Source organism: Trachurus trachurus, assembly GCF_905171665.1.
Source record: "Trachurus trachurus genome assembly, chromosome: 17".
Lineage (NCBI taxonomy): Eukaryota > Metazoa > Chordata > Actinopteri > Carangiformes > Carangidae > Trachurus > Trachurus trachurus.
The window spans coordinates 30688144-30712663 of record NC_139900.1 but is presented as its reverse complement, the minus strand read 5'-3'; the positions used below and the strand labels follow the sequence as shown (position 1 = coordinate 30712663).

The 24520-nt window shown below is 42.8% G+C and overlaps 1 protein-coding gene across 2 annotated transcripts in view; it reads right to left on the bottom strand.

Annotated features, from left to right (window-relative positions):
* Positions 1-7272: 7272 nt before the first annotated feature.
* LOC311000902 (tensin-3-like) overlaps positions 7273-24520 on the bottom strand; it is a 31793-nt gene continuing 14545 nt past the window's right edge. The window contains exons 13-27 of one of the 2 annotated variants that reach the window (XM_083991782.1): positions 20762-22003; positions 16853-17010; positions 16406-16538; positions 16202-16285; positions 14295-14427; positions 13623-14185; positions 13458-13544; positions 12887-13018; positions 11479-11574; positions 11063-11140; positions 10780-10857; positions 10350-10518; positions 10186-10254; positions 9928-9957; positions 7273-8931 (exon numbers count right to left, since the gene is read on the bottom strand). In XM_083991782.1, coding sequence (XP_083847908.1) covers positions 8787-8931; positions 9928-9957; positions 10186-10254; positions 10350-10518; positions 10780-10857; positions 11063-11140; positions 11479-11574; positions 12887-13018; positions 13458-13544; positions 13623-14185; positions 14295-14427; positions 16202-16285; positions 16406-16538; positions 16853-17010; positions 20762-22003 — 3197 coding nt within the window. In that variant the 3' untranslated portion in view covers positions 7273-8786. Of the gene's footprint in view, positions 8932-8952; positions 9544-9927; positions 9958-10185; positions 10255-10349; positions 10519-10779; positions 10858-11062; positions 11141-11478; positions 11575-12886; positions 13019-13457; positions 13545-13622; positions 14186-14294; positions 14428-16201; positions 16286-16405; positions 16539-16852; positions 17011-20761; positions 22004-24520 lie in introns of those variants that run through there. The other variant, XM_083991783.1, reaches the window with a different exon arrangement.

Below are 24520 nucleotides of genomic sequence, written 5' to 3'. Positions count from 1 at the left end.
GCACTGTCCTGCTGTGGTGACTTTTCTCTGGGCAGCTTCTCTCTCATTCACATAAAGCCACTGGACAAAACATCTCAATATATAGACCCCGGTGACTGTAGTCACACCCCCGAATAGCTTGTGGTCTCCTGATGAATTGCCTCCACTCCGTTATTCCCTTTAAACCATCGGAGCATTACGCTGGGGCAATACGCAGACCGCAGGATAACATTTACGGTATGGCTCTTTAAGATTAATTTTAAATGACATAAATTCACGAGAAATGATTGGACAATATATTTTAACTTCAATTTTTTTTTCTTAGCTGGGGTATTTAGTGGAGGTCTGGATATTCTACATATATTTTAATATGCAGTGCAGACTGTCAGGTTTTTAGACACATTCTGGGAAATAATTATATAACCCAGGAGAAATATCCACTGTAATGTTTTCAAATGTATCAGGTCTCAGACTGAAGAGCCCACACACAGTAGATTCAGGCACCTGTTATACGTGGTTTCATTCATAGGGGGCGCCAACATGCGTGTTTGCCATTTTTCCTTTCCTTTTTTATTTATTTATTTATTGACTCAGTGACACTTCCAGTGAACCTTGGAAGCCTAAATGGACTCATCCATCCATATGTTTATGTCTTTTTTTTAAGTGTACCTGTTTGTCTGTGAGTGTATGTGTGGGTTGCGCACAAGTGTGTTTATGTACACACATCTTCAAGTGTTCACATGCTGTGTGCAAACCTGTGTTTGCCCGCTGATCTGAGAGGCTCCGGAGGGGCCCCTGCACATGACCTTGCATGAACTGTATACATAAACTGTGACTAATATAAACATAAGAAGATTATGTCAAGCTTTTTATAAGCTATAGAAACAGATCAGGTATATGAATACAAAAGCAGTGGTGGAATGTAACTAAGAACATTAACTCATTTTGTGCACTTACGTGTATTATTTACAGCTAAAATTATTGGGCACACTACAGAAAAATATTTTTCTGCACCAAACTGATATCCTATGAAGTATAATGTATTTGTAGATGAATCAGAGGTGCAGTGTTGACTATTACACTATTGATGAGAATGTATAAATGCTGCTTACACATTAATTCATCATGAACAAATATGTGTGTATGTGTGTAATCCAAAATTTTGAATACCATTACTTGACAAATTTGTAAGTTTGATTTTTCTATCAATTAGAAAAAAAAACACACACAAAAAACATGAATTTATACACCTAAGTCTGTAATATCTCTACTGTATAAACTTACATAGCCCTTATTTTTGTTTGCATGCAGGTTATATTATAGTTTATCTCTTTAAGATCTTGGCATCCTGCAGAACTGTGGCCTCAGAAGCTTGCAGAGGTTTATGGCCTCATTTGCAGACTTGATGCTTGATGGAACAATCTTCCATCGACATAATAATATTTTCATAATAAACAGGTTTTATGATGGTGGGATGAAAATATAACTGTCACCTGCTGCTGCTGTCAGTCTACACAGTTGGTGTTATTCATAACAAGGAGAAAACTCACCAGCCAAACATAATTTACAAGGTGACCTGCCCATATGGTATTCAGTGTTTTTGTGCACCTCATGTACCTGTTCCTGACACATACAGTAAAGCCGTGGTCTCTGAACTTGTTGTTAGGATGTGTGACATAGTTGGGCCTGTTCTGGTCATTTGTCAGTGCTACTAAGCAGACCTTAAAATAAGGACACATACCACACGTGTAAGTGAGAAAATTCCTGAGTAATTACATCTGTAGCATTTTTTTTAGGTCCACTATTAATTGGTTACAGATGAGCGAGGGAATACACCAGCACAGAACGTCCAAAATACCTCAAAAGAATAACAGCAGGAGAGGCGAGGTGTACAGTTCCTTTTTGCTTTTGAAATTTCTTGGAAGCCAAAGTCAAATCAGTGGCCAACAAGCCCTGGCGTACTCCCGCCTGTTAACAGACAGGTCTACAGCAGAGCAGCGCTCAGTGGAATGCCAGACATTTGTTTCATATGCTGAAAAAAGCCTGCTGATTTTCCTCCCTCTCCTCCGCTCAAGAGATCTTTGGAAGGGGGTCTCTCAGCCACCTGTGCATATTCAGCATAGCAGAGGAGAGCGACGGGCACAGGGAGTAATGTACTGAAGGAATGTCGTCCCGCAGAGCAGCCACTCAATAAAGAGGGAGTGTGAAGAATGTGCTTTTGCACACACAGGATATTACTGTACATGTGTTTAACATAACCTGCTGTCAGAGGCTGCACCGGCCAACCGCAACTGCTTGTCAAATCCTAATCCACGGCAATTTTCCACTGTTTTAAGATGATTTGTACAAATCAGATACAGTCTCTTGAAGCCCTGACAGTGGCATGCATTGGTTCCAGCAGCATGGTTGGTTGTTCAGCGTATTGCACTGAAGTCCTGTAGCTAAATATAAACTAGCTACTCAATACCTGCCCTTGAATGTCACATATAACATCACTTTACTGATCTCATAGATTATCTGAGCAGTTATTTTCACATTGCTGCTTTAGTATATTCTACCCCTGTTCCACAGGGAACATTAAACACCACAACTGTTAAGGGTAAATTTACCAAAAAGTTCACTTGACTTAATCAATAGGAGAGAACAGGGAGTTGTTGAACAGTTTACATTGCTGGTGTATGATCGGGATGTACTATTTCATTGAAAAAAATGGAACTTGGATGTACATCTGAATGCCATATGTATAATGCTTCTTTTGGCAGCTCCCCCTCTTTTGGCTGAGTGAGTGTGATTCTGTCTGAGTGCAGTGCAGAGATACAGGGGATGGTGTTACTGTAGTGACGGGGAAAAGCGCAAGAATCTGCAGCGAGGGCCAAAGCTCATAGATTGAAAAGCGCATAGTTTAATCAGCTGGAGGTCTGCAGAGCATGTCTGGGTTAACCCAGGAGAATGGTGTGTGTGTGCATGCATATGTGTGTGTGTGTCCACTGTAAGATCCGCACTCTTAAACACCAACCACCTCTCTTACCATTCTTACTTGGAATTTGGGATGGCAGTGGGGGTCCTTGTGTGTCTGTGTGTCAGTACATACTGTATGGAAGTGTGCTGGAGTAAAAGAGGAGGGGTGGGACTGTTTGGGAACGAGACTGCCGCAGATCACATGACTAGTCTGGTACGGACACTGCTATTCTTTTTGCCAACATAGTCTCATGACCTTCTCATATAATTGCCCCAGTCTGAGAGCTTTTGAAGCAGGCTCTCATCAGCCATGAATTGGACGCAAAGGTCTCTATTATGATTAATGTGATCATGTCCTCCCTTTGATTCTGCTCTCACTGGCTCCCATACAGACCTTTGACAATTATCCGATTATTAGATGTGGTTTTAAATGGTGAAAAAAAAGAGCCAAAAAGGGGGCAAAGACCTCCTTTCATCTAATTCCAGGTTTGGTTAATATATATGTATTTTTTTGGAGTGGTCTGTTCATGGAGCTGTCATGGTCCCCATTTCTGGAGGCTTGGCCCCTGAGGCAGTCCAAGGCTGTAATTAAGCCTGAGCGAAGTGGAGGACGGAGAGAGAGGAGCTCTCAGCACTCATCCTGACGGATTGCAGAGTGCACAAAAGTGGGCTAAGAGTGGCGCCGCTCACTTTGGGCCCCGAATCACCCCCCCACACCCACACCCCCACCTCAGACTGTATTCCTTCCTACATCTGTATTTCTCTTATATATTATTTGAACACACCACAATTCTCATTTTCTCACTTTCACTCATTCAGTGTAAATACGCCTTGATATTAAATAATGAATTTAATTTTAAGAAAATCATTGAAATCATTTAAAATCATTTAAAGAAATCATTAAATATCCACAAGTAAACTGTTCCTCATTAAGTACAAACCATGTTTTCATTAGTGCTTCTTTATACCAAGTTTTCTTTCCCCCCTTTGAGTGTTTTCAGTGCTCAGTAACAGTGTAAATGATTTAAATACAAATGAAACAGACAACAATACATGCAACTGACTCACAGTCATGTCTCATTTTCTCACCAACACAGACAGACCATCACTCATTGTAAAAACAAAGACAAAATTGTAGGGGGAGGAGGAAATATCCCTTGCCGATGCAGGCTTTACAATGCTCCATTTATTTTATAAGTGCTGGTGGTCTGTGGTTTCAAGATGTGGTCTGGTGCAGGAATGGAGAGAAAAGACAGAGCGTTATCACAGTCCATGTAAAAAGCTGTAGCTGTCTCTGACAGGTTCACGCAACTGTGTAGTTTCAGCGTTGAAGTCAATTCACTGTCGTACTTTTTTCTTTACATTACTCCTGCCCATTTACCATCTGTTGATTCATCTCCTTTAATCAATTAACGGCTGTCTAATGCTAAGCTAAAGGTGATGAAACAACATGTATGCATGCATGCAGATGTTAATTTCCGGTGTCATAAGAAATTTGTCACTGCTTCCCTAGTGGCAAAACAATGTGTAAAATAGCCACAACAACTGATAAGTCATCATGACAATGTCTTCATCTTCTCTCTCTCCAGTAGTGATTCCCAACCGTGATCACTTGTACTCCAAGTCATTGGAGGTTACGTGAAAAGATTTGGAAAGCTTTTGGAATTACATGACTTGGACAAAATTAAGTAAACATTCAAATGGGAAATATACAAATTTAGGGTTAGTGTTAGGGTTTATTTGATTTTAGAACATACACATATGGTCACAAATAATATACTATGTAATGATAGGCCAACTGCAGTACACACTCCCATCAGCCTGATTAAGTTGTAACACCTTGACACTGTGAGCTGTGAATGTGAAGGTGAAGAAAGGTGGAAATAGGGTGCAAAAAGTAAAGCATAATAATAATAATAATAATAATAATAATAATAATAATAATAATAATAATAACTTTATTTGTATAGTACTCATTGAAATGAAAAGTGCTTTACATAAAAACACATAATTATAAAAACAAGCAAGCAATAAAAATAACACAAAAAATAACAATACAATAAAATCTATTTACAATAGGGAGGGGAAGGCTCAAATGATAAAAGTGAGTTTTAAGAAGAGATTTAAAAAAGGATACTGAGGTTGCCCGCCTGAGATCTCTGGCAGAGAGTTCCAAAGCTGGGGAGCACGCACAGCAAAGGCCCAGTCGCATTTTGAGGCAAGACGCAATCTAGGGCCTTGCAGCCTGACTGTTTAGGACTTTAAAAACTAGCAGTAAAATCTTAAAATCTATTCTAAAACCCACAAGTAGCCAGTGAAGGGCTGCGAGGTCTGGTGTGATATGCTCATGTCTTTTGGAACCTGTTAAAAGTATAAATGATTCAATCCTCCAATGCCTCCCACTCCAATTGAAACTATGACCAAACCTATAGTTAAAAAAAGATCATGAGACAAAAAGGCATAATCAAGCGTAGTCATAACAGCAGTAGTCTACAACATGTAGGCCTACTGTTTTGGTTTTGTCTTTGTTTATCACTTAAATTACTTATTTACTCATTATTCATTACAAAAACTTTTACTTTACTCCACAGTATCTCCGCAATCTGTCCTGACCTGAACTATATGTATGTGCCTGCGTGTGAAATCCCAATTTATCTAAGTGTGCGTTTCGTGGTCTCAGCATCTGCTCAAAACCAAACAGGGGCCTCAAATTGTGCAGCCATCCCAGAATGCACTTTCTATTTTTGCTCCCCAACCTTTGTTCTGCCTCAGAGGAAAGAGATGAGCCCTGCCCCTCTAATTAAGTGGTCGTAAAAATGCAGCAGAGCTGGGGGTGCCCAAGGAATGAGAATGAGTTCTGTCAGCCTGATAAACAGGGCCTTTCACCTCCACATTACATTATCTGCAAAATTAAATTTGATTGGCTTCAGTCTGCTGGAGGAGATGGGTGTAAATCTGTGGAGTTTATTGGAAAGCTGGTATTTGTTGGGACTGGCATATATGTGACGGGCGTAATCAGTGTCTTGCTTCGGTCAGGAATGCCAGCACAATAGCAGTGATTATATTACACAAGCTCGTCAGCGGTGATGGGAAATGAACCTAATTCTGCTCTTGGGCAATTTCTGGTCTGTTTTTTCTTCACACGCTTCTCCTATATCATTAATAAGCTTGGTAATAGCAAATATTAAGACATATAAATCAAGCTTGATGGGGAATCACTGCAGTGTCGAGCTAGGCCAGCTCTCTCATGCTCTCACACACTGTTATTACCTGTGTGAAATATTGTCTCTGCTGACAGGTTCCTCTGTAGTCTAATAATGTTGCTCGGTTTTCTGGACTTTCCCCGGCTTCTTTTATTTCGAGGCCACTCTGCACTAAATAACAGAGGAAGACGGGCTCTGGGCTCTCTGCAGTCGCCACACCTGGGCCTTCGCTTCCTTCCTGCCCTCCCCGGGAATTCTTCACTTTCACCACCTGCAGAGGGATAGTAGTGAGGTGGGAGGAGGAGGAGGAGGAGGAGGAGGAGGGAAGGAAGGGTCTACCCCATTATACCTTTCCTCCCTCCTAGGCTCAGCTCTGCAATTTTATTCCCTCTCAGCACCATTAGTGTAACCTGTCCTGGCTTGTGCAGGGGCACAGTCCTCTTTTACTGCACTTTGCAAATAAGACAGTGGACATGTGTGTTGGATATGTGTCTTTGTGGTGAGAGAGGAAGAAACAGATGTGCTTGTAGTGACAGTGATTAAAAGGGGTGGTGGTTTACTTACACTATTTGTATTTCACCTTTAAGATGAAACAGAAATATTTTTGACTGGGCAAATAAAGCCACATCATGAAACAACTTTGCTCGTGAAATGTCAAATGCTTTGTGTTGCTAGTGTCCTCTGTTGGCTGCAAATGGGACTGAAGCTGTTTCCTTTCTCTGCAGTTACAGCAAATATGTTCACAGAGGAGTTTCCTCATTACTGACTGGGCAGTAGCATCAAGATCTATGTTATTCACATCCTCTTTTGTACTGTGGGATTATGGCTAACACTCACTCTAGCTTGGAACATTCCAGTACCTGATGCTTCAGCTGTTGAGGTATTCAGATTGGTATTATCAAAAGTATTATAAATCGAATGATTGAATGATGGCAGATGATTAAATGATTTAAAAAAAAGGATAGCCTATTTGTATAAAATGTTGCGAAACACATTAATTAAATGCAAAGTTGCAGCCATGCAAAAATCCATCACAAGTTAATACAGGTCACACTTACATATGTTGGCAGCCATAGATTATAGAATAATTTGATTGCAACAACCAAAAAGCAAGGGATGAAGGAAAATGAGATGCCTACATGTCCAACTTTTAATTTGAAGGGTTAACAGATCACAGAGGTTAACATAAACGCTTCCTGTCGTTTATTTACAGAACATATCAAAAAAACAATGCAACGTCAATATACACATAATCTGTTCACATGTAGCATGTTATAAACAGAGGCACAGTATTGTATGAGATAATTATGAGGTACAGATAATAGGTCATTAAAATGATAACATCATAACAAATGTGTACATAATCAATGTTAAGAATATCAACAGAGCTTTATTGTGGTGGTAGGTCCCTCTCTGGATAACAAGGCTGCCCAAAACACTAAATAATTGAAAGGAATGTTTTTTTGTTTTGTTTTTGTCATCATCTCATATACACTGTCAACAACCACTCGACAAGTACATTTTATATGTCATAGACAGATGACTGGGTGAACACATCCAATGCTAAATTCATTTGTGCGATTCCAACACTGAGCAATTAAACTTTTTAGCGCTAACGCAATGGTAGCATTTGTTTTTCTTTAATTAGCAGCCTGTGTGTGTGTGTGTGTGTGTGTGTGTGTATGTGTGTGTGTGTTTAAAAGTCTAATTAAATGTACAAAGCGATGGATACTGATTTATACTTGATACTGAAACACTGCAGTGCTGCTTGTGGAATGCCACTTTCTACACAAAGTACCAATGTCTTTTTAACCAACTCCTGTCAAGACAATACATATATACAGTATATATATATATATATTAGAGTTTCATTCAAATATTTTTCTATGGTTTGTCTCATTTCAGCACACACAATCTCACACGCTTCCATTAAACTGTTGCTGACAGCTTTATAAGTGGTCATATTCATATACACCTTAAGAGGAAAATGATTTAACAAGTTCAGAGAGGCCAGGTACATGTAGCACATGTACAAGAGGCTGTGGTTTTAAAAAAATAAAAATTTTCCATTGCATAGATAAAATAAGATAATCCTGTAGCTTGTCCCAGAGTCCAAATTATACATATCTGCTGCACTCAAGCTGCAGCTTAGAGATGCTTCTGCGTCAGCTACAACTTTACAGGAGTTTAACAGCTAGAATAGACCTTGTTTTGGTTAAATATTAGAAGAAGAAAAAACATAACATGCAAAAGTAGGGTTTTGTCAATAAAAATTCTATGCATGAGTAAGAAAAGCAGCCTTTGTGTAATGTCCTTAAATGAATACAACTGTAAAAGCCATTACAGTTGTAAACCAGTAGGAAACAAAAATACACTTTTTGAAAAAGATTTTGTTGTTTCCATAATTGGCTAATTTACATTTCATTTTACAGGAAAGAAAAAATAACAAAATAGAAGGTATTTATGTTATTCTATGATACGATGTAATTACATGTCCTGTTGCTCGCAAGTGATGATAATGTATGTGATATCCAGTTAATATCCAGGGTTAATGTTCACATCATCACCATCTTCAGTCTTTACATTTCATCCTCTGTTCATCCTTTCAGTCTTTGTTTGCCATCTGTCTGTCCAGTCAGCTCCATCCTACTTACTCTTCTGCGAACCGATCATCACCTTAGACACAAAGTTGACAATGGCACTTGCTGGCTGCTCAGGGTCATGCTCTGCAAACAGGTGGCAAATATTGTCCATGGAGGTGCCTGTTTTCCTCGCCACAAAGCCAAAGATCCTGCAAAGGTGGAGCAAAGCATTAGTAACTGCACTGTGATCTCTCTCAAACTGGCCAAGACCAGTTGAGCTGGTCTGGATTTAGCTACTGTAGCTTCAGAAAGTGTTCAAAACTTCACTTTCTACACTTTGTTCTGTTGTAGATTGAACTGATATCATTTTTTGCAAATCTGCACTTGCAAAACATAATGACATTTTTTTGAGATGTATCCACGGCCTGATTTAATTGATTTGACTTAGTTTAGAAAGACACGTTATATGGTATGTACTGAGCATTTCACACTGCATACTAGGATGAAAGCCAGACCATGGAGTCCAAGGACCCTCCCTCTATGATAAACTTTAGGTAAGATTTAGATCTAGTCAAAGGTATAAAACCATGCGGACTGGAATATGTCTGGAGGCACTAGGAATCCTAATGGGACTGTTTGTCCAGTCAAACTGAGTAACCAGGCAGGAGAGATCTTGGTCATCAAGGTGACAAAGAAGCCATCTGTCCTCTGCAGAGATGGAAGAGAATCATTTCAGCGGCGCTCCATCAATCAGGCCTTCATGCATGCAATGTGAGAAGCGTGTGGCCAGGACAACTCTGGTGCGGTGACAGGACAAGTCTCTGTTGAAAGTTGAGAGTTCACATCCAACCTGACGAAGCCTGACAGAGAACAGGACAAACTGTCCAAGTCCAGATGGGCAAAGCTTGTAGAGACTTTTCAAAGAAATTTCAAAGCCATAACTTCTGCCCCTAAAAGCACTGAATTAAGGGACTGAATACCTTCTGTAAATGGGAATTTTGGATAGAGTTTTAAGAAATCTATAAAAAATTTAAAAGAATGTTTTCACTTCATCATAATGAGTATCTGAATGTAATTCGACGGAGAGGGAGGCGTTTCGTCCATTTTAAAATTAAAACCTAGACCTGAATAAAATGTGAAAAATTGACAGGAACTGAACAGTTTCTAAAACCACTGTGTGCAAAAGAAAAAAATCATTGACTTACTTTGCTGAAAGACAGCCATCTTTTTTCCACCTGTATTTAGTGGAATGAGGATAACAGTTAGTGGGAAGATTAGTTAGTCATTGTCCTATTAGAACCATGCTCATGTCATTTATTGCTCAAACTATAATTATCGTGGACAAATTATGTCTATGTCACTACCTCTTAGGGTAATAACATGTTAACCTAGCGATAGCCATGTCTAACACTGTGATAAATGTGTGGTGACATGTGTTCAGACTTTAAAATAGCATGACTCACTTTCTATCTTGAGGATCCAGTGCACAAAAGATGACTGTATTTACATTGTAATGCCTCCTGAAGAAGAGTCTAAAAAAAAGAAAGAAAGAAAGACAAAATGGTGGTTATTGTGAGAAGCAGGTCCTTGCATGTGTGTGTGGTGGAAGAGTGTGTTTGGTACTTACTTCCTCTGGTTGTCAGTGAGGGTGATTCCCTGGGAAGAAACTTTGAAGTGGACCACGGTGGAGATTGGTGGGGGGTAGGAGCTCAGAGTCATACTGGTGGCTTTCTGCACCGCCTGGACCCCCGTCAGAGACTCCATCTCCACAGAGCCCAGGTACCACACGTTACAGGCTGCAGGAGTACACAGGATGAAAATTATACTCAGATCCCAGCAGCTAAATGCAAATCACTGTAGGGCAAGTGCATAAGTGACAGAGTCCTACAGTGCATAATAACAGGACAGGAAAAAAAAAAAAAAGGCTATGTGTGGATGCACTCATTTCCAAAAGTGGCCCAACACTGTGCGCAAAGGATTGTGTCAGTGTTTATGTGCAGTGCCATCACTTCTTAGTCATAATGTCTATTCAGGGCCGTGTGACGTTAGACAATTACCTGCACCCTGTTTTAGCAGCTCAGCAGCAGAGTTGGTGACTGATGGCGATGTACTCTCCACAACATCTTCAAGAGGATCTACAAACACCAAAGAGCGAAAAGACGTCAGTGAGATTTTTTTGTGAAAACCACAACATAAACAAATAAAATGACTTAATGGCCAGACAGCCAAATAGACAGGCTGGCAGATATGAGTGTAACCACAGAAACCTAAATAATGTTTATTTTCTATTCTGATGATAATCTTCCTCCAAGAAAATAAAACTTGTGTGTGAATGTTTACCTCTGTCAGGTATAATGAGTTTACAGGGCAGGGCCAAGGGAGTGATTGAATGTTGGCAGACCAATGCGGTTAAGCTTCCTGTAAAAGAACAGCATATGAAATTAAAATCACAGTCATGTCTCCTTCTGCTACTGAAAAGACGACGAAGAACTTAAAACTACGTCATTAACCATACTATTCTGATAAATACAATTAATGGAATGACAATCGTATTGATCTGATCGGTCTTCTGTGTCATCAACTCAAATGTCTGCTGCAGAGACACTGTAGTTACTTGTACAGTGCACCAGAGACCAGTAGAGGGCAGTGTTGTGCACAAATGCTCAACCTTCGGTGTTGTGCAGCCAAACAGCCAGGAGCTGTCACTGTTGGAAGGCAACTGTTCAGAGTGAGGTTTTGACAGAGCAGACACTCACCAAAGTAGGGCTCATTGGGGCAACCCTTCAACCGCACTCCTTTCTGTGTACACTCGATCAGGAAGTGGCGTACTAATTCATTGGATAGATCGCCTCCTGTGGGGGAAAATAGCGACAGAAAGAGCAGTCAGACGAAGATATGAGAGCGAATTGATGTGATTCCTCACAATTGTTTGCGGTTTGTTTTATCCAACCTGCTCCCTACATTTACTCTGACCTAAATAACAGCTCCAAACATTTATCTCAGCGCGACACGTCATTCCTCAACCTTAAAGAGTTACATAAAACATATTAAATCACTACATTCAATCTCCCCAGAGATTAATGGGATTAGGATTCAACAGGAGCGCCTCTGAGGGGGCAGGAGGAGTCTCTGTGAGCAATGTCTTTGACACAAAGGCTTGGAGAAAGGCCCACTCCTTAAGGTGGGTTGGGTTTCACACTTATAAGGAGCCACAATGCCTTAAGATGAAAGTGCGGAGAAGGGACCATGTCATGATGTCACCACAGGTGCCGTTGGACCGCGGAGGGGTGAGAACAAACAAAAGGACAGGTGTGAGTGGGGGATGAAATGAAAGGGTTGTGCTGTGGCAGGTTGGTAGGAGAAGGGCATAAGGGCATCCTTTGTGCCCTCATGTGTTGTTTTTGCCATTGAGGATGTAGACCGTATGAATAATCCAGCTTGTTTCTCATACACACTGTGTGGGATTTCATGTTTGGCTCTTCTTCTTCTTCCTTTTTTTTGTTGAATAATAAAAAGTGATGTGTGAATCTCTATCACTGCTCAATCAGCCTTTGTTTTCATGTTGAAACATGGCCAGAGAATGTTTGGACAGATTCCTCTGGAGACTTTGTTTTGTTGCCATGAAAAACAAAAAAACAACCTTCCTGTATTTCCTGAAACAAACATGCAGGAAAGTAAACATCCAAGCTGCTTGTTTTGAACCCAGTCCTCAGATATAACATCCAGCTATGTGGGGCAGCGAGCTTCCCAGGAGAAAGCCCTGGGATCAGAGTAGGGCTCATGGACTCGCCACATCCTTTGTGAAGGGGTGAAACATTAGCTGTACATCTAAGACTATCAGGCAAGAGGGGTCTGTTTGGCTTCATCACCACGATGCCCAGGAGAGAAACACAGTGAGGAGCTCTCTATCTCTCTCTCACACACACACACACACACACACACAAACAGAGGAGGAGACTCTCATGTTCCACTATGAAGGTGAGTACAGTGGGCTGTAACCGTAGACGGCTTTGTGTGGGACTGTGTGATGTGTGATTCCCATGAACACTGGTGGAGTATGATAAATTAAAGAATGCTATTCAAAATCTTATTTAATTCATCTTTATCTCTTAAACATGTCTTGATCTGATAAAACAATACATGACTTATTCTCAGGTGGCGTACCTTTCTTGGTCTGCTGGAGAACAGAAGGTGGGGGTGTGGCCACCTTCATGGCCAGCCCATAAGCGCCCCTGAAGGAGTGGCTGTCCCTCACAATGAAGCAGCCGGGCTCCTTGTCCTTCAAGACTGAAATAGCTGAGGGAAGACAGATCAGAATCATATTAATATTTCTGGAGTCTTCTTGAAAGTTTCTTTTATGTGGATCAGGGTTTCTGCAGGTACCAGCAAATCTAACTTAATACTTTTTAATGCCATTTCAAACATTTTTAATGCCCATCACTAACTGCAAATACTATATGTGTGCCTATGTATACCTATATACACATACACACACCCAATTACTTGGTTCCGCATGTTTATCACACCATTACTTTCTGTGCAAAATGAATGTTTATATACAGTACTAAGACGAAATCGGTAATATTATTATATCATCAAAAGTACTTTTTTCTTTTTTAATGCCTTTGGGAATCAAATTTAATGCCATTTAAGGCCTTCATTTTAGCAAAATGTATTTAATGACTTTTAATGCTTTTTAACCCTGGTGGATATAAAGTGTACACTGGAAACCAACCTTGATCCCTTGAGATATCCGGCTTATACCAGAATTTCGATGTGTCCTGCACAAATTTGACAGTAACCTGCTTGCTGGCCAGCACATCTGCAGAAAATACACAATCATCAGTCAAAGTAGTTTTAGTAGCATTCATTTGTGGGTGTTTATCACAACCTGGCTTACCTGGCAGAGGGGAGGCTGTGCCTGGTGTCTGGGCTGACAAGTCAGGCAAGACATTGGGGAAGGGGATACTGACGGAGCTCCCGCTGTGGGGACTCGAGAAGCCACTGAGGGCTGGGGAAGCTGTTCCCAGTGAATGCTCCCCGTCTGACGCCCTCTTCTTCTCAGGCAGAAGCGGCGGCTGTATCTGGGGCTGACCATGTGCCTGACTATGCCCGTCCATGGAGGTCAAAAGATCCCTGTCCATTCCTCCGTTTCCCAGCAGAGGAGAGCTGGAGTTTGGGCAGTCCGTGCCGTAGCCGACACCCGCGTCATCTTGCTCGTCAAAGCTCTGAGCCGGACTGTGGCTGAGGGCGTAGCGGGCCATGCGGCTTCGCTGGCTGCTTCGAGGAGAGCTGTGGGCGTTGGGGGCCGGGTGGATGTGGGGGTGGTGCAGGGGAGGAGAGTGGTGTCCATAGTCCAGTGACACAGCGTGCTGGGGTGGTTGTCTGGTGGAGGTGTAGTTGTTCAGAGAGGAGTGGCGGCTCAGGATGGGGTGCTCTGGCCACGACTGGTTCATTGTTGAGCTTAAGATGAGAGAAGAATTATTAATGTTTAATTTTTGGTACCACTGGTAATACCTTGTATAGAAACAGTTCATGCTGCATATAGTTTCCAAAGAGCTCAGATTTCTACCTGTCAGCCCTCTTCAGGGTCCCGACAATGGAGGCAGAGTGTGTAGCACTTAGCGTCCTGTGGCAGTTGACAGAAGAGTCTGGCAAAACATCAACTCCAACGTGGCCGATCATCTCTGAAATTTCCCGTGGTTCTACATGAGAGCGAGAAAACAAAGTCTTATGAACACAGTCATAGTTAGGCTGGAGCTGTTTGTGGGTTTTATGTGCTGTAAACATGAAAATAAACAGATACAGAGAGGAAATCTGCAAAAAACAAACTAAAGAATTTTAAATAAGCAAAGATAAACTTGTAGGACGCCTCAGGAAAGAGCTCTGGATTCTTTCCAGCAACAAACAATATTGGAGTTGAAATGAAATGAAAACCGTCCACATGGCCTTGAACCCAGCCATCAATCTATATAAAACCAATTACCGCTGCCACAACCCACGGAGTCAACAAATCAAACTCAACTGCAGCTGGAAATTAAAAGCTCTCTGACATAATTATCTAAGAGCTTCGTTTTAATCGGTCTCAGTCTGGAGCCGCTGACAGCCGCAGATCTAAAAGCTCATGTTCAAACTCAGGCTTTATGGCCAGGATTTCTCTGAGCAACTTTTATAGGAGTGAGAAGTGCAAAGCAAGTGAAATAGTTTCTTCTTGTCCCCGTTTCCCCTCTGTGTACACAGAAACAAATGTTTTTTTTGTGTCATGGTTCCTGACCCACAGTAACCATGGAGATGTGGCAGGGCTGAATGCGGTGATTCTTGCCTGGATGTCTGAGGTAGCAAGAGGCACAGCGGGGGCACAGATCTGCTCCCAGGCACTACAACCTTTACACATACTGTAGATCTCTATGGAAACGAGTCAATAAGAGGTCCGCATGGAGTGAAAATGAAAGTAAAGTGCATGTGCAATCCTGTGCTACTGTTACAACACTGTTAGAAAAACATCCCACAGCTGACCTAATTTACTGTAAACCATCTAGGAAGCAACATAATACCAGGTTTACATTGTTATACATACTTCCATAATTAAGATTGAGCAAACGATAAAAACCAACACGAAGGGATTTTGGTCCACAAGTTTAAAAATGCTCCTGCTGCTAAAGAAAAGCGCTATAAATGCACAACTTTTCCCATTTCTGAGAATAATATTCCTGCCAGGGTGTGTTCCAAAAAACATCCACACAAAGGAACACAGGGGGGATCAGTTTTAAACTAAAGAACAACAGTGTTGTGTCTAAAGGAAAAAAAAGGAGAAATTTTCCCTCCTGGCTGTGACCACGCAGACATTCTCCAAAAACCAAGTGAGAAGGGCAGAGACCGGTTAGGAATCTCCCCGCTTTCTCATTTATGAGGCGTCTTTTGTTTCAGCCTCTGTCTCTAAACCACTAAGATTCCACCAACAACAATCTCACCATTATTAGGTAAAGCAAAGAGGACCAGATAGTTCTGCTTTAATGAGGTGGTGGATCCAAACAGACAGACATGAAAGAGGACTGCTGCATGACCTCTCACTCACTGACGGTCTTTCTGTCACTTGATACCTTTAATTGGTTGGAGGGAACAAAATAGAAGAATAGTAGAAATGTGGGTTTTTTTTTTATTCTCCAGTGCACTTTGGTTAATTGTTTGATGTGCTATAATAAAGTGTCTTAAATCCATAGGGTTTAGAAAAAGGTCAAACTTTCTGTATTTTCAGTTAACAACAGAATGGTAATTTCTGTAAATACAAACCATCAAATTAAATGAGAGAGGAGAATTGTTTTTCTATACCAAATGTTCTGTCTATTCTTAAACGCAGCTATTACGTAAGTTCACAAAGAAAGACCACTTTCTTCCCTGAGACTGAAGAATGTTCATAACAGCTTCATGTGATGCTCCGTTTTCTCAGAAGAACCAGCTGATTTGGTGTTTTGAACCTACCATGGTTTATTCTGTAGCCTCCGTATAACTGCATGCTCGGAGATGGTGTTTGCCTGAGTTGAGTGAATTCTGACATAGTTTTCACTGGAAATACAAAGGACACAAGGACAGAGAGAAAGAGAGGATTAAACCAGGAAAACAGAAAAAAGCTAAATGCAAAATGAATCAGATCAACAAAAGGAACCAAAGACACAGGAGACGTACCATACGGTGTGGGTGGGGAGATGGGGAAGGCGGGGGTGGGAGGAGTGGTGTCCCTCCCGGCCTCGACCCCACTGTCCATGTCTGGGCCCTGGGTCCTGTAGTCGGCACTGTCATTCCTATACAACATGGGATGCTGGAACACACACACACACATGTGGCATGTACTGTAGTATCCATCCATTGGCAAAACAATATGTAGTACATAGAAGCATCAAACATTGTGCACATGTGTTGAGATAGATAGATAGATAGATAGATAGATAGATAGATAGATAGATAGATAGATAGATAGATAGATAGATAGATAGATAGATAGATAGATAGATAGATAGATAGATAGATAGATAGATAGATAGATAGATAGATAGATAGATAGATAGATAGATAGATAGATAGATAGATAGATAGATACTTTATTAATCTCAGTAGGGAAATTCAGGTATTTACCTGCGACTGTGGCACACAGGGTGAGTATGTCTGCTGGCCCCTGTACTCCTCTGTCCCTACCCACCCTGAACTACAGAAGCCTGGGTGATCCGTCACGTCGCTTCCGTGGTGACTCAAACTCCGCGTGACACCCACCCGGCCTTCGCTGGACTGGACAGCTGGATACACACAGGTAGACAGCAGCAAGTGGCTCATTAAACAGTAACTGATTAACAGGCTGATTTCAAGGACGTAAAGTATATCAAAATACAAAAGGGAAATTAGCAGTGCTTTGAATTTGCGCACATTCTCTGGATCACGTTCTCTGGAAATGTTTCATCAACTTTATGCCACTGTTGTTGTTTCGGTAGCTAGCCAGGTGAATCATACAGTATGACTCAGTTAAACACGATCAATTATAATTCAGATTTATTGCACACAACTAAATTGTGTTCTGTTCATATTTAGACGTTGACAGCTTTACAGCTTTATGACCTGAACTGGCCAGTGGCCACATACATGACTTCTCTCTGTGAAAAGTTGGGGACTGATGACATTTTTATTCAGTCAGTCCATAAACTGAAATGACCACAGCGCTGACCCCAGGGTGCTGCTGCAGTCTTGTTTTCAGAGGATGGGACAGCTGAGGAATTCAGGGGGTCCTGGCTGGTGGCAGTGGTGTGGAGCATGTGTGTGTGTGTGTGTGTGTGTGTCAGTGGAGGTGGTGGGGGTTCAATGTTGTGACAACTCTGAAGAGTGCTGCCACTCAGCACCAGGGTGTTAATTTGAGCCCTCCCAGCGAGCTTGGCCTCTCATCCCCGAAGAATGTTAATGGTGCAGAAGTGCCACTGCCGGGGGATCGTTACTCACTCGGTCTGGGGTGAGCATGGATGACACAGACAGTGTCATGCATACTCGGCAGCACATGCTTTTCAGGGATGTGGTCTTCCTCTTGTACAGCTGTCTGCAGGAGTTTGTGTTTATGTGTACCATTGATCCAGAGAACATGTGTATTTTGTTAGTATGCTGGTTACAAGGTGTGTAAAACAGTCATAAGTACAGGCAAGCACGGATCTGAATGGTCCGGTTAGTTTCATGCAATAGAGACAAACACACACTCTCTCCAATGAACCATCATCTTTGTAACCTGATATGACCTCAGGAGACTGGTTGGGCAATACAACACACAGCACAGTGTCGCTGTAGTTGTGCCCTTACTATCTCAGCATTAAGCGGGTGTTGGTGATGCAGATGCTGCAAATCTGTGAGCACGGGTTTTGATTAATATTAGGGCTGCGTGATATGCAAGATGCATCACTTTGCGATTATCTGGGCCGATGATTGATGATGTGATTTTTGTTGAGTCTTGTACCAAACAAACATGTCCCTGTACGTCTTGAGAATATGATCTGTTGGCAAGAACATCTGTGTGGTAACAACACTTATGGTGCTAACAATGCACAACATTTTCTTTAAATATAATTGCAGCTCCTGCCATTGCACTTGGCCATATTGTGATTCCAATTACAAACATTTGCAAGGAGAGGGTGAAGGGGGAGGGGGTGGGTAGGAGAGGGTGAGGGGGCAGCAACTCTGCAGAGTAGGACTCCTACTTGTTGTATTTTAGTTGTTTTGTTTTTTTGTTTTTGTTTTATTGTTGTTTGAGCTATTTTGGTGTTTTCAGAGTCATAGTACAAAATATTCTGTGGGTCTTGAAATATTACTCAAAATGCCCCGAAACGCTGGCACAAGGCACTGACCATTTTATAAAAGGGCTGGCACTCAATGAGTTAATCTAGAATTGTAATTTAAAAACATTGTGTTAAATTATCCTGTATTGTCCAACAATAATTAATAAATTAACAATAATTCATGAAGTCTGATATCAACTAAAGAGACTTATCATGTATTGTATTCACAGGTTTTGTGCCAAAACTGTTTGAGGGGGGAAAAAAACTAAATGAAGAGTAAATGTAATAAAAATGTTGTTGCCCCATGCAAGTCATGACCGTGTGAAGACCTCCAATGAAGATCTACCCCCTCATCGTTACGAGCTTTTGTCACTTTTTGTCACATCAGTTGTTGTAGGTCGCCCCCAGTTCCCTTAATAAAACACAAATGCTGCAATGCTGGGCCTCCTGTCCTCCCATTTTCTATGTTGCAAACTGTTTTCTTGTCCGTACACAACATCTATTGCATGTCTTTGCATGACTTTTTCCTCAGTCGATGTGAGAGGGTCTAAGGGCAGAGGGTGTTGTTATGATGTTATGTAAAGCACTTTGAGACAAACTGTTTGTAAAAATGGGCTATACAAATAAACTTGCCTTGCCCTCATCTCCTCCTTAATGCAGTTAAGGGTGCAGAAAGGACTTGGCAGATATTATCAAAACAACTTAATACACTTTGCTCTATCATAAACAGCAACTTCAGCTCTGCAGAATGACTCTGAGCCATGACTCCTATAGGCATTGCAAATGTCTGTCATAAATAAATAAATAATAATAATAAATAAACTGCAAACAACCCATCACTTCCAATGGCTTATTTGTGAATTAGCAAAGTTGTAGCCTCCGGTGTGTGTGTCTTGGAATGATACCTGTGTGTAGCTGATATGCACAGACAGGTATTCCTTTGGAATCGAATGGAAAAAACTTTGCCTCCGGGCTCACTTGTTCCTCTTTTGGAAATTCCTCAGGCCTCCCCATCCTGTGCCCCCCTGCAACCACATGTACATGTACTGGAGTGTGATTCATGGGATTTTAACATCCAAGCAGCTTTCCTGCATTTTCTCTGCCTCACTTAGCTTTCAGCTAAAAACATATAACAAAGGACTACTGCACCACAACAGTCTGACGACTGTTCTGGAGCCAACATTACTGAACTTCATAACCTTTAAGAGCAAGCCAAATCTGACATAAGCAGGAACACCACAAAATCCAATGATAAAAAATAAAATAAAACAATATGATGCTATATTTTTCTTCCGAACTTGACAGTGGCATTTTGTAATTTAGCAAATGTGCACGTCTTGGTGGTAATAGTTAAGAGATTATTTTTGCAGCGTTTCAAAAGCAATGACTGCCCCCTTGAATATCACTGTGGGATCAGTTTGACCAGGAATGAAGTGGAAAATCACTTTGGTGGATTGACAAGTCATCACAATGCATATTAGTATGGTAGTAAGCACAACAAATCTGTCAACAACAAAGAAAATGTTTCACTGTCATTGTAACATATCATTGAAACAAGCCTGGGCAAATGGAATCAGCCTGCAATGCTGCACAACAGCAGCAGCTAATAAAATCTCCTAGAGGTGACTAACATTACATAAAGGAGGTGGTGTCTGTGTTCTACGTAATGCTTCTACACACAACAATAACCTTGCAATCTGTGGGTAAGTCTGAGGTAAGCACGACTATATCATTGACTTTAATTTCGAAAATGTCAGTGTTCCTCAGTATGCACACGCTATGATCCAACTCAGAGAGACGGCAATGTTCAGAAAGTTCGATGACAGCTGCTCTCCCTCTGTTCATGTACCATACTGATCCTGTAGTCAGATAGCTACCACAGACAAGTCTGGACAGTGCTCCTTCCTCAGAAACATACTGAAAACATCTGAAAACCTGGCAACCACTCTGCTATTTCTGCCACTAAAACACGCCAGGTGGGAGAAGGAGAGAAGGTGTGCTTTGTTCAGTCGACTCTGTAGTGCAAGGAGAAAAAAAACTGATGCTCTTAAAGAGGAACTGCTCTTGTTTCAAATTTATAACTTATATCTTCACCAAATCTATCAGACTTTGCTTGCAAAACAGCTCTGGTTTCATAAGCATCTGTCATACATTTGTTTTTACGACCACACTTCCACATCATCCTCAACACCTCCACCACCACCACCACCACCACACCCAGACTGTCTGACTGTCTTACCTGTCTGCTGTGTGTTTGTCAGGGTTGCTGTGTTATTATCGTTGAATCTGAGATTGATGCCGTTTGAGCATTTGCCGGCTGAGGTGCTAACGTGCGTGCCGCCGTTCCTCTTGTTGGAGCTCGACACCGGCACAAATGTGGGATCTAGGTCCATGATCAGCTGATTGAGCTGATCGATGGAGTTGTCTATGTCCATTGTCAAAGATTTGAACTCCTCGTCCTGTTTGTTGTTGTTGTTATTGTTTATCGTTTTCTGCTCCTTGTGGGGCGCTGTGTTCCTCATGGCGTCCGCCGTCGTGTCCCTCGTGGGGCCCTGTGGTTCGGCGGGCAGGCCTGCTTTGGGTGAACTGCTCCCCTGCTTGTTCCCTGGGTATCTTTCGGTATCGTTTCCTTCCTCCGGCATGTAGATAAACTGTTGTGCAGCGACCATCTGCTGCTGGCGAACCCAGGACTGTGTGGAGTAGCTTCCCTGTCTGTAGACGTGCTGCTTGGGCATGGGCGCACTACTGGGATTAGAGGAGGCCACGGAGTTGCTCCGGGAGCTCAGACAGCCTCTTCTAGCCTCAGCGTAGGCCCTCTCATAATCCTCCATGGCAGGGGGTGCGGGATGGTGAAGGTGGTGCTGGCTTTGGCTCTGATGCTCCTCTCCTCCAGGACTCCCAAAGCCATCTGACAGCAGGGAGTTCTGGCTGCTCTTGTGGCAGGACGACGACAGGGTCCCCAGGCTGTCCACGCTGTGCATGTCGTGACCCGTAATGACCTCATCGTCCAGAATGTCTGTTTCCCTCTCTCGGGGACGGGGGTCTCCGTTGATGTGCACTTGGGCTGGGACTATCTGCTGGATGCCCACCCTGGGGCTTTGATCATCCATCTGCTCCAGCGAGGGGTCCTCCAGACCGAAGCCACTCAGGAGTCGCTTCAGCTGGACCTTCTCCTGGTGGCTGGGGCCCTGGTTGGCCCTGGTGGTGGCAGCGGTGGTGGTGGTGGTGGCGGCGGCGGCGGCGGTGGCGGTGGTCGTCGTAGGTGTGGGTCTGTCTGCCCACAGGGAAGTGCTGGACAGGCCAGAGTCACTGCTGACAGAGAGGGCGTGGTCGCTGTGGTCCGGGCTGGAGGTGGCGGAGGTGGTGCGGGCCCCTCGGCCCAGCGTCGCCTCTCCTCCTCCTCCTCCTCCTCCTCCTCCTCCTCCGCTGGGGCTCCTCTTGTTAGCCGCTTTGTCCTGGGTTAGGCCGTGAGAGTGCGGTGCTGCAAAATAGAAGAGATGCAGCGCTTCATACAGTCAGCTGGTACGGGCAACACGTACACACAGGGACACACAAACAGCACAGACTCAACGCAGACAAACACAAGTGGCACAAAACCGCACACAAACACACAACGCAAGACTCTATGAACAAGCACAGTCATGTCATCATCCCACAAAATCCACCACTCACAATCTGTTATTGACAAAAAGCTCAACACTTACAATCGCACCTCCACTGACAAAGACAACATTCCACACAATACAGATCATCACACTACAAACGCCCAGGACACAATGATACAATGGCAGAAAAAAAATGTGCAACACGTCACTGATTCATTAGAAAACCTAGATTATTCAAATCCCTTGTTTTGACATTCTAATCCATTCATTTCGCTCTCTTCCATCAGGTGAACTGCCATGGCGCTAGTGCATGCAGGGTGCACTGAGGTTATATAAGAGATGTCGAGTCTTCTGTACACCACTGCAAGAGTCAGATGGCGGTGGATCTTCAGAGTCTGACCCCTGCATTCCTCACCCCGCTGTGATTAAGCCACCCTACTCCCTCTTGCTTGCCCCTTGACCCCCCAACATATGTCCAAACAACCTCCTTAATCCTCAAAAGTAAAGAAAATCACAGAGGTCAGTCATCCTGCAAGGTAACAGTCAAATCCATCATGATGGAGACAACAGTTTAGGAAAAAAAAAAGTCTTTTTAAAAGACTAGACTTACACAAAACGAGTGTTGGAAAAGAATTCCTGGTGTGGCCAAGTAAGTGAAACTGCTGTTTCACTGTCACTCCTCAACAAAAGAGCTGGAACATGACTCTTGTGCTTCTCCCACAATCTGCCGCCTTAAGTACCTGCCTTTCAGTCAAACTATGACTGGAGGATCCGAATACCAGACACGCATGATAAAAGCTCCCCCCCTCCAAGAAAGCTCCTGTATGTATGGCCCCCCCTCCTCCTCCTCCTCCTCCTCCTCCTCCTCCTCCTCCTCCTCCTCCTCCCCTAACCCCCTGCATTCGGCCTTGAGCAGCCTCGGATCAGGCCTCCATGCAGGTCAGTTCCGCCGGGAGTTTTCCAACAAATCCCTCTCGTAACGTTCCCTCTAGGAAGGTGCGAGCAGGCTTAAGGACAGATGTTTTCCCCTTCTACCCCGACACTGCCCTTCTTTCTCTGTCTCTGTCACCTCTGTCATCGTGCCCCTCCATCCCCCTACCTCACTGCCAACCATCTGTTTCCAAAAGGAGAAAAAAAAACCCAAAACGCTTACCTTCGTCACCACTGTCAGGTAAGAGCGCAAAACAATCCCCATCTCCGGTAAAGCACAACTCGAAGAGGACAAAGGGCCTTGCAGACACACGAGAGCAGACATGGCTTTTCACCAGGAAATAATGGTCAGGGTCAAATCAAGAGAGTTCCAATAAGTTGGCCCTGCTTTCTTTCTCTGCTGAGAAGGTGAGAGTGTTTGCACTCCACACAAGGGGGACCTTGAGATCTCCAAATAAGGACAGAGGAATGTAAACAAGTGGGGCGGGGTTTAAGGATGGAGGCGGGCCGGAGGAGAGCAGTAACCCGACCTCTTGCCCTGCATTAGGGGACTACCCCACTGCGGAGCAGGGGGACGAGGGCCCACAGAGGATCAGAGAATGAAAACAACATTCCTGCAGCTCCAGACTTTTTACACTCTGTAAAAAGACACTTTTTAATTAACGCAATCTTTGCCTTCTACTTGGAGCTCTGGGCAATTCTCAGGAATAGCAGCAGCCGAGTTGTTTTTCTCTCACTCTTGTGTGTCATGAAATTACACGCCTGCCGTCCTCATGTACAATATCGCCATGGAACAGATGTGCCTTAAACTCAATTATGGGGCTCCACAATTGTTATAAAAACGTTTTCTACCTATCGAGGATTACACTGACGTTAACAAACCCATGCATGGTTAACCAAATATGCTCTTAGCCACTGAGCTTGAGAAAACCAGTCCAACCATTTATATCTAGTGGTTGGTGTGGTACAGTGAGTCCCTGAATAATCCACCAATTACAGCTCAGAGAGCGGCGAGTTGTTCCTCTCGCTGCTTTCATATCGCAGGAGGAGGTCCAGTCGTGTTGCCTGTTCCTATGCAATTACCCAATCCCTTCCATTCCTTCTCGGTTACTCTGCACCACCTGAATGCCAAAGCCGTGAGTCTAAGCATAATGACAATCACCATCATCATCTCAATTTCTTCCGCCCAAGCTCTTACATGTGCCTACAAAGTGTAGACAATAGCTCTGTGTAAAATATCCCCTGTATGCTATTTGCACAGAACATACAGTACTATATGCACAAAACGTTTAGTGAGGAACAAACTCCTGCTAGTTGTGTATGCAGGATCACTAAACAACGACATGTAACTTCTGACAGATACATACTGTACATAAAGTCAAAATGTTCCTAGTCTAACAGGTATGTTCACTTGCTTGGAGCAATAGAAAAGTTTACTTCATTCATAAATTCAGTTCAGTTGT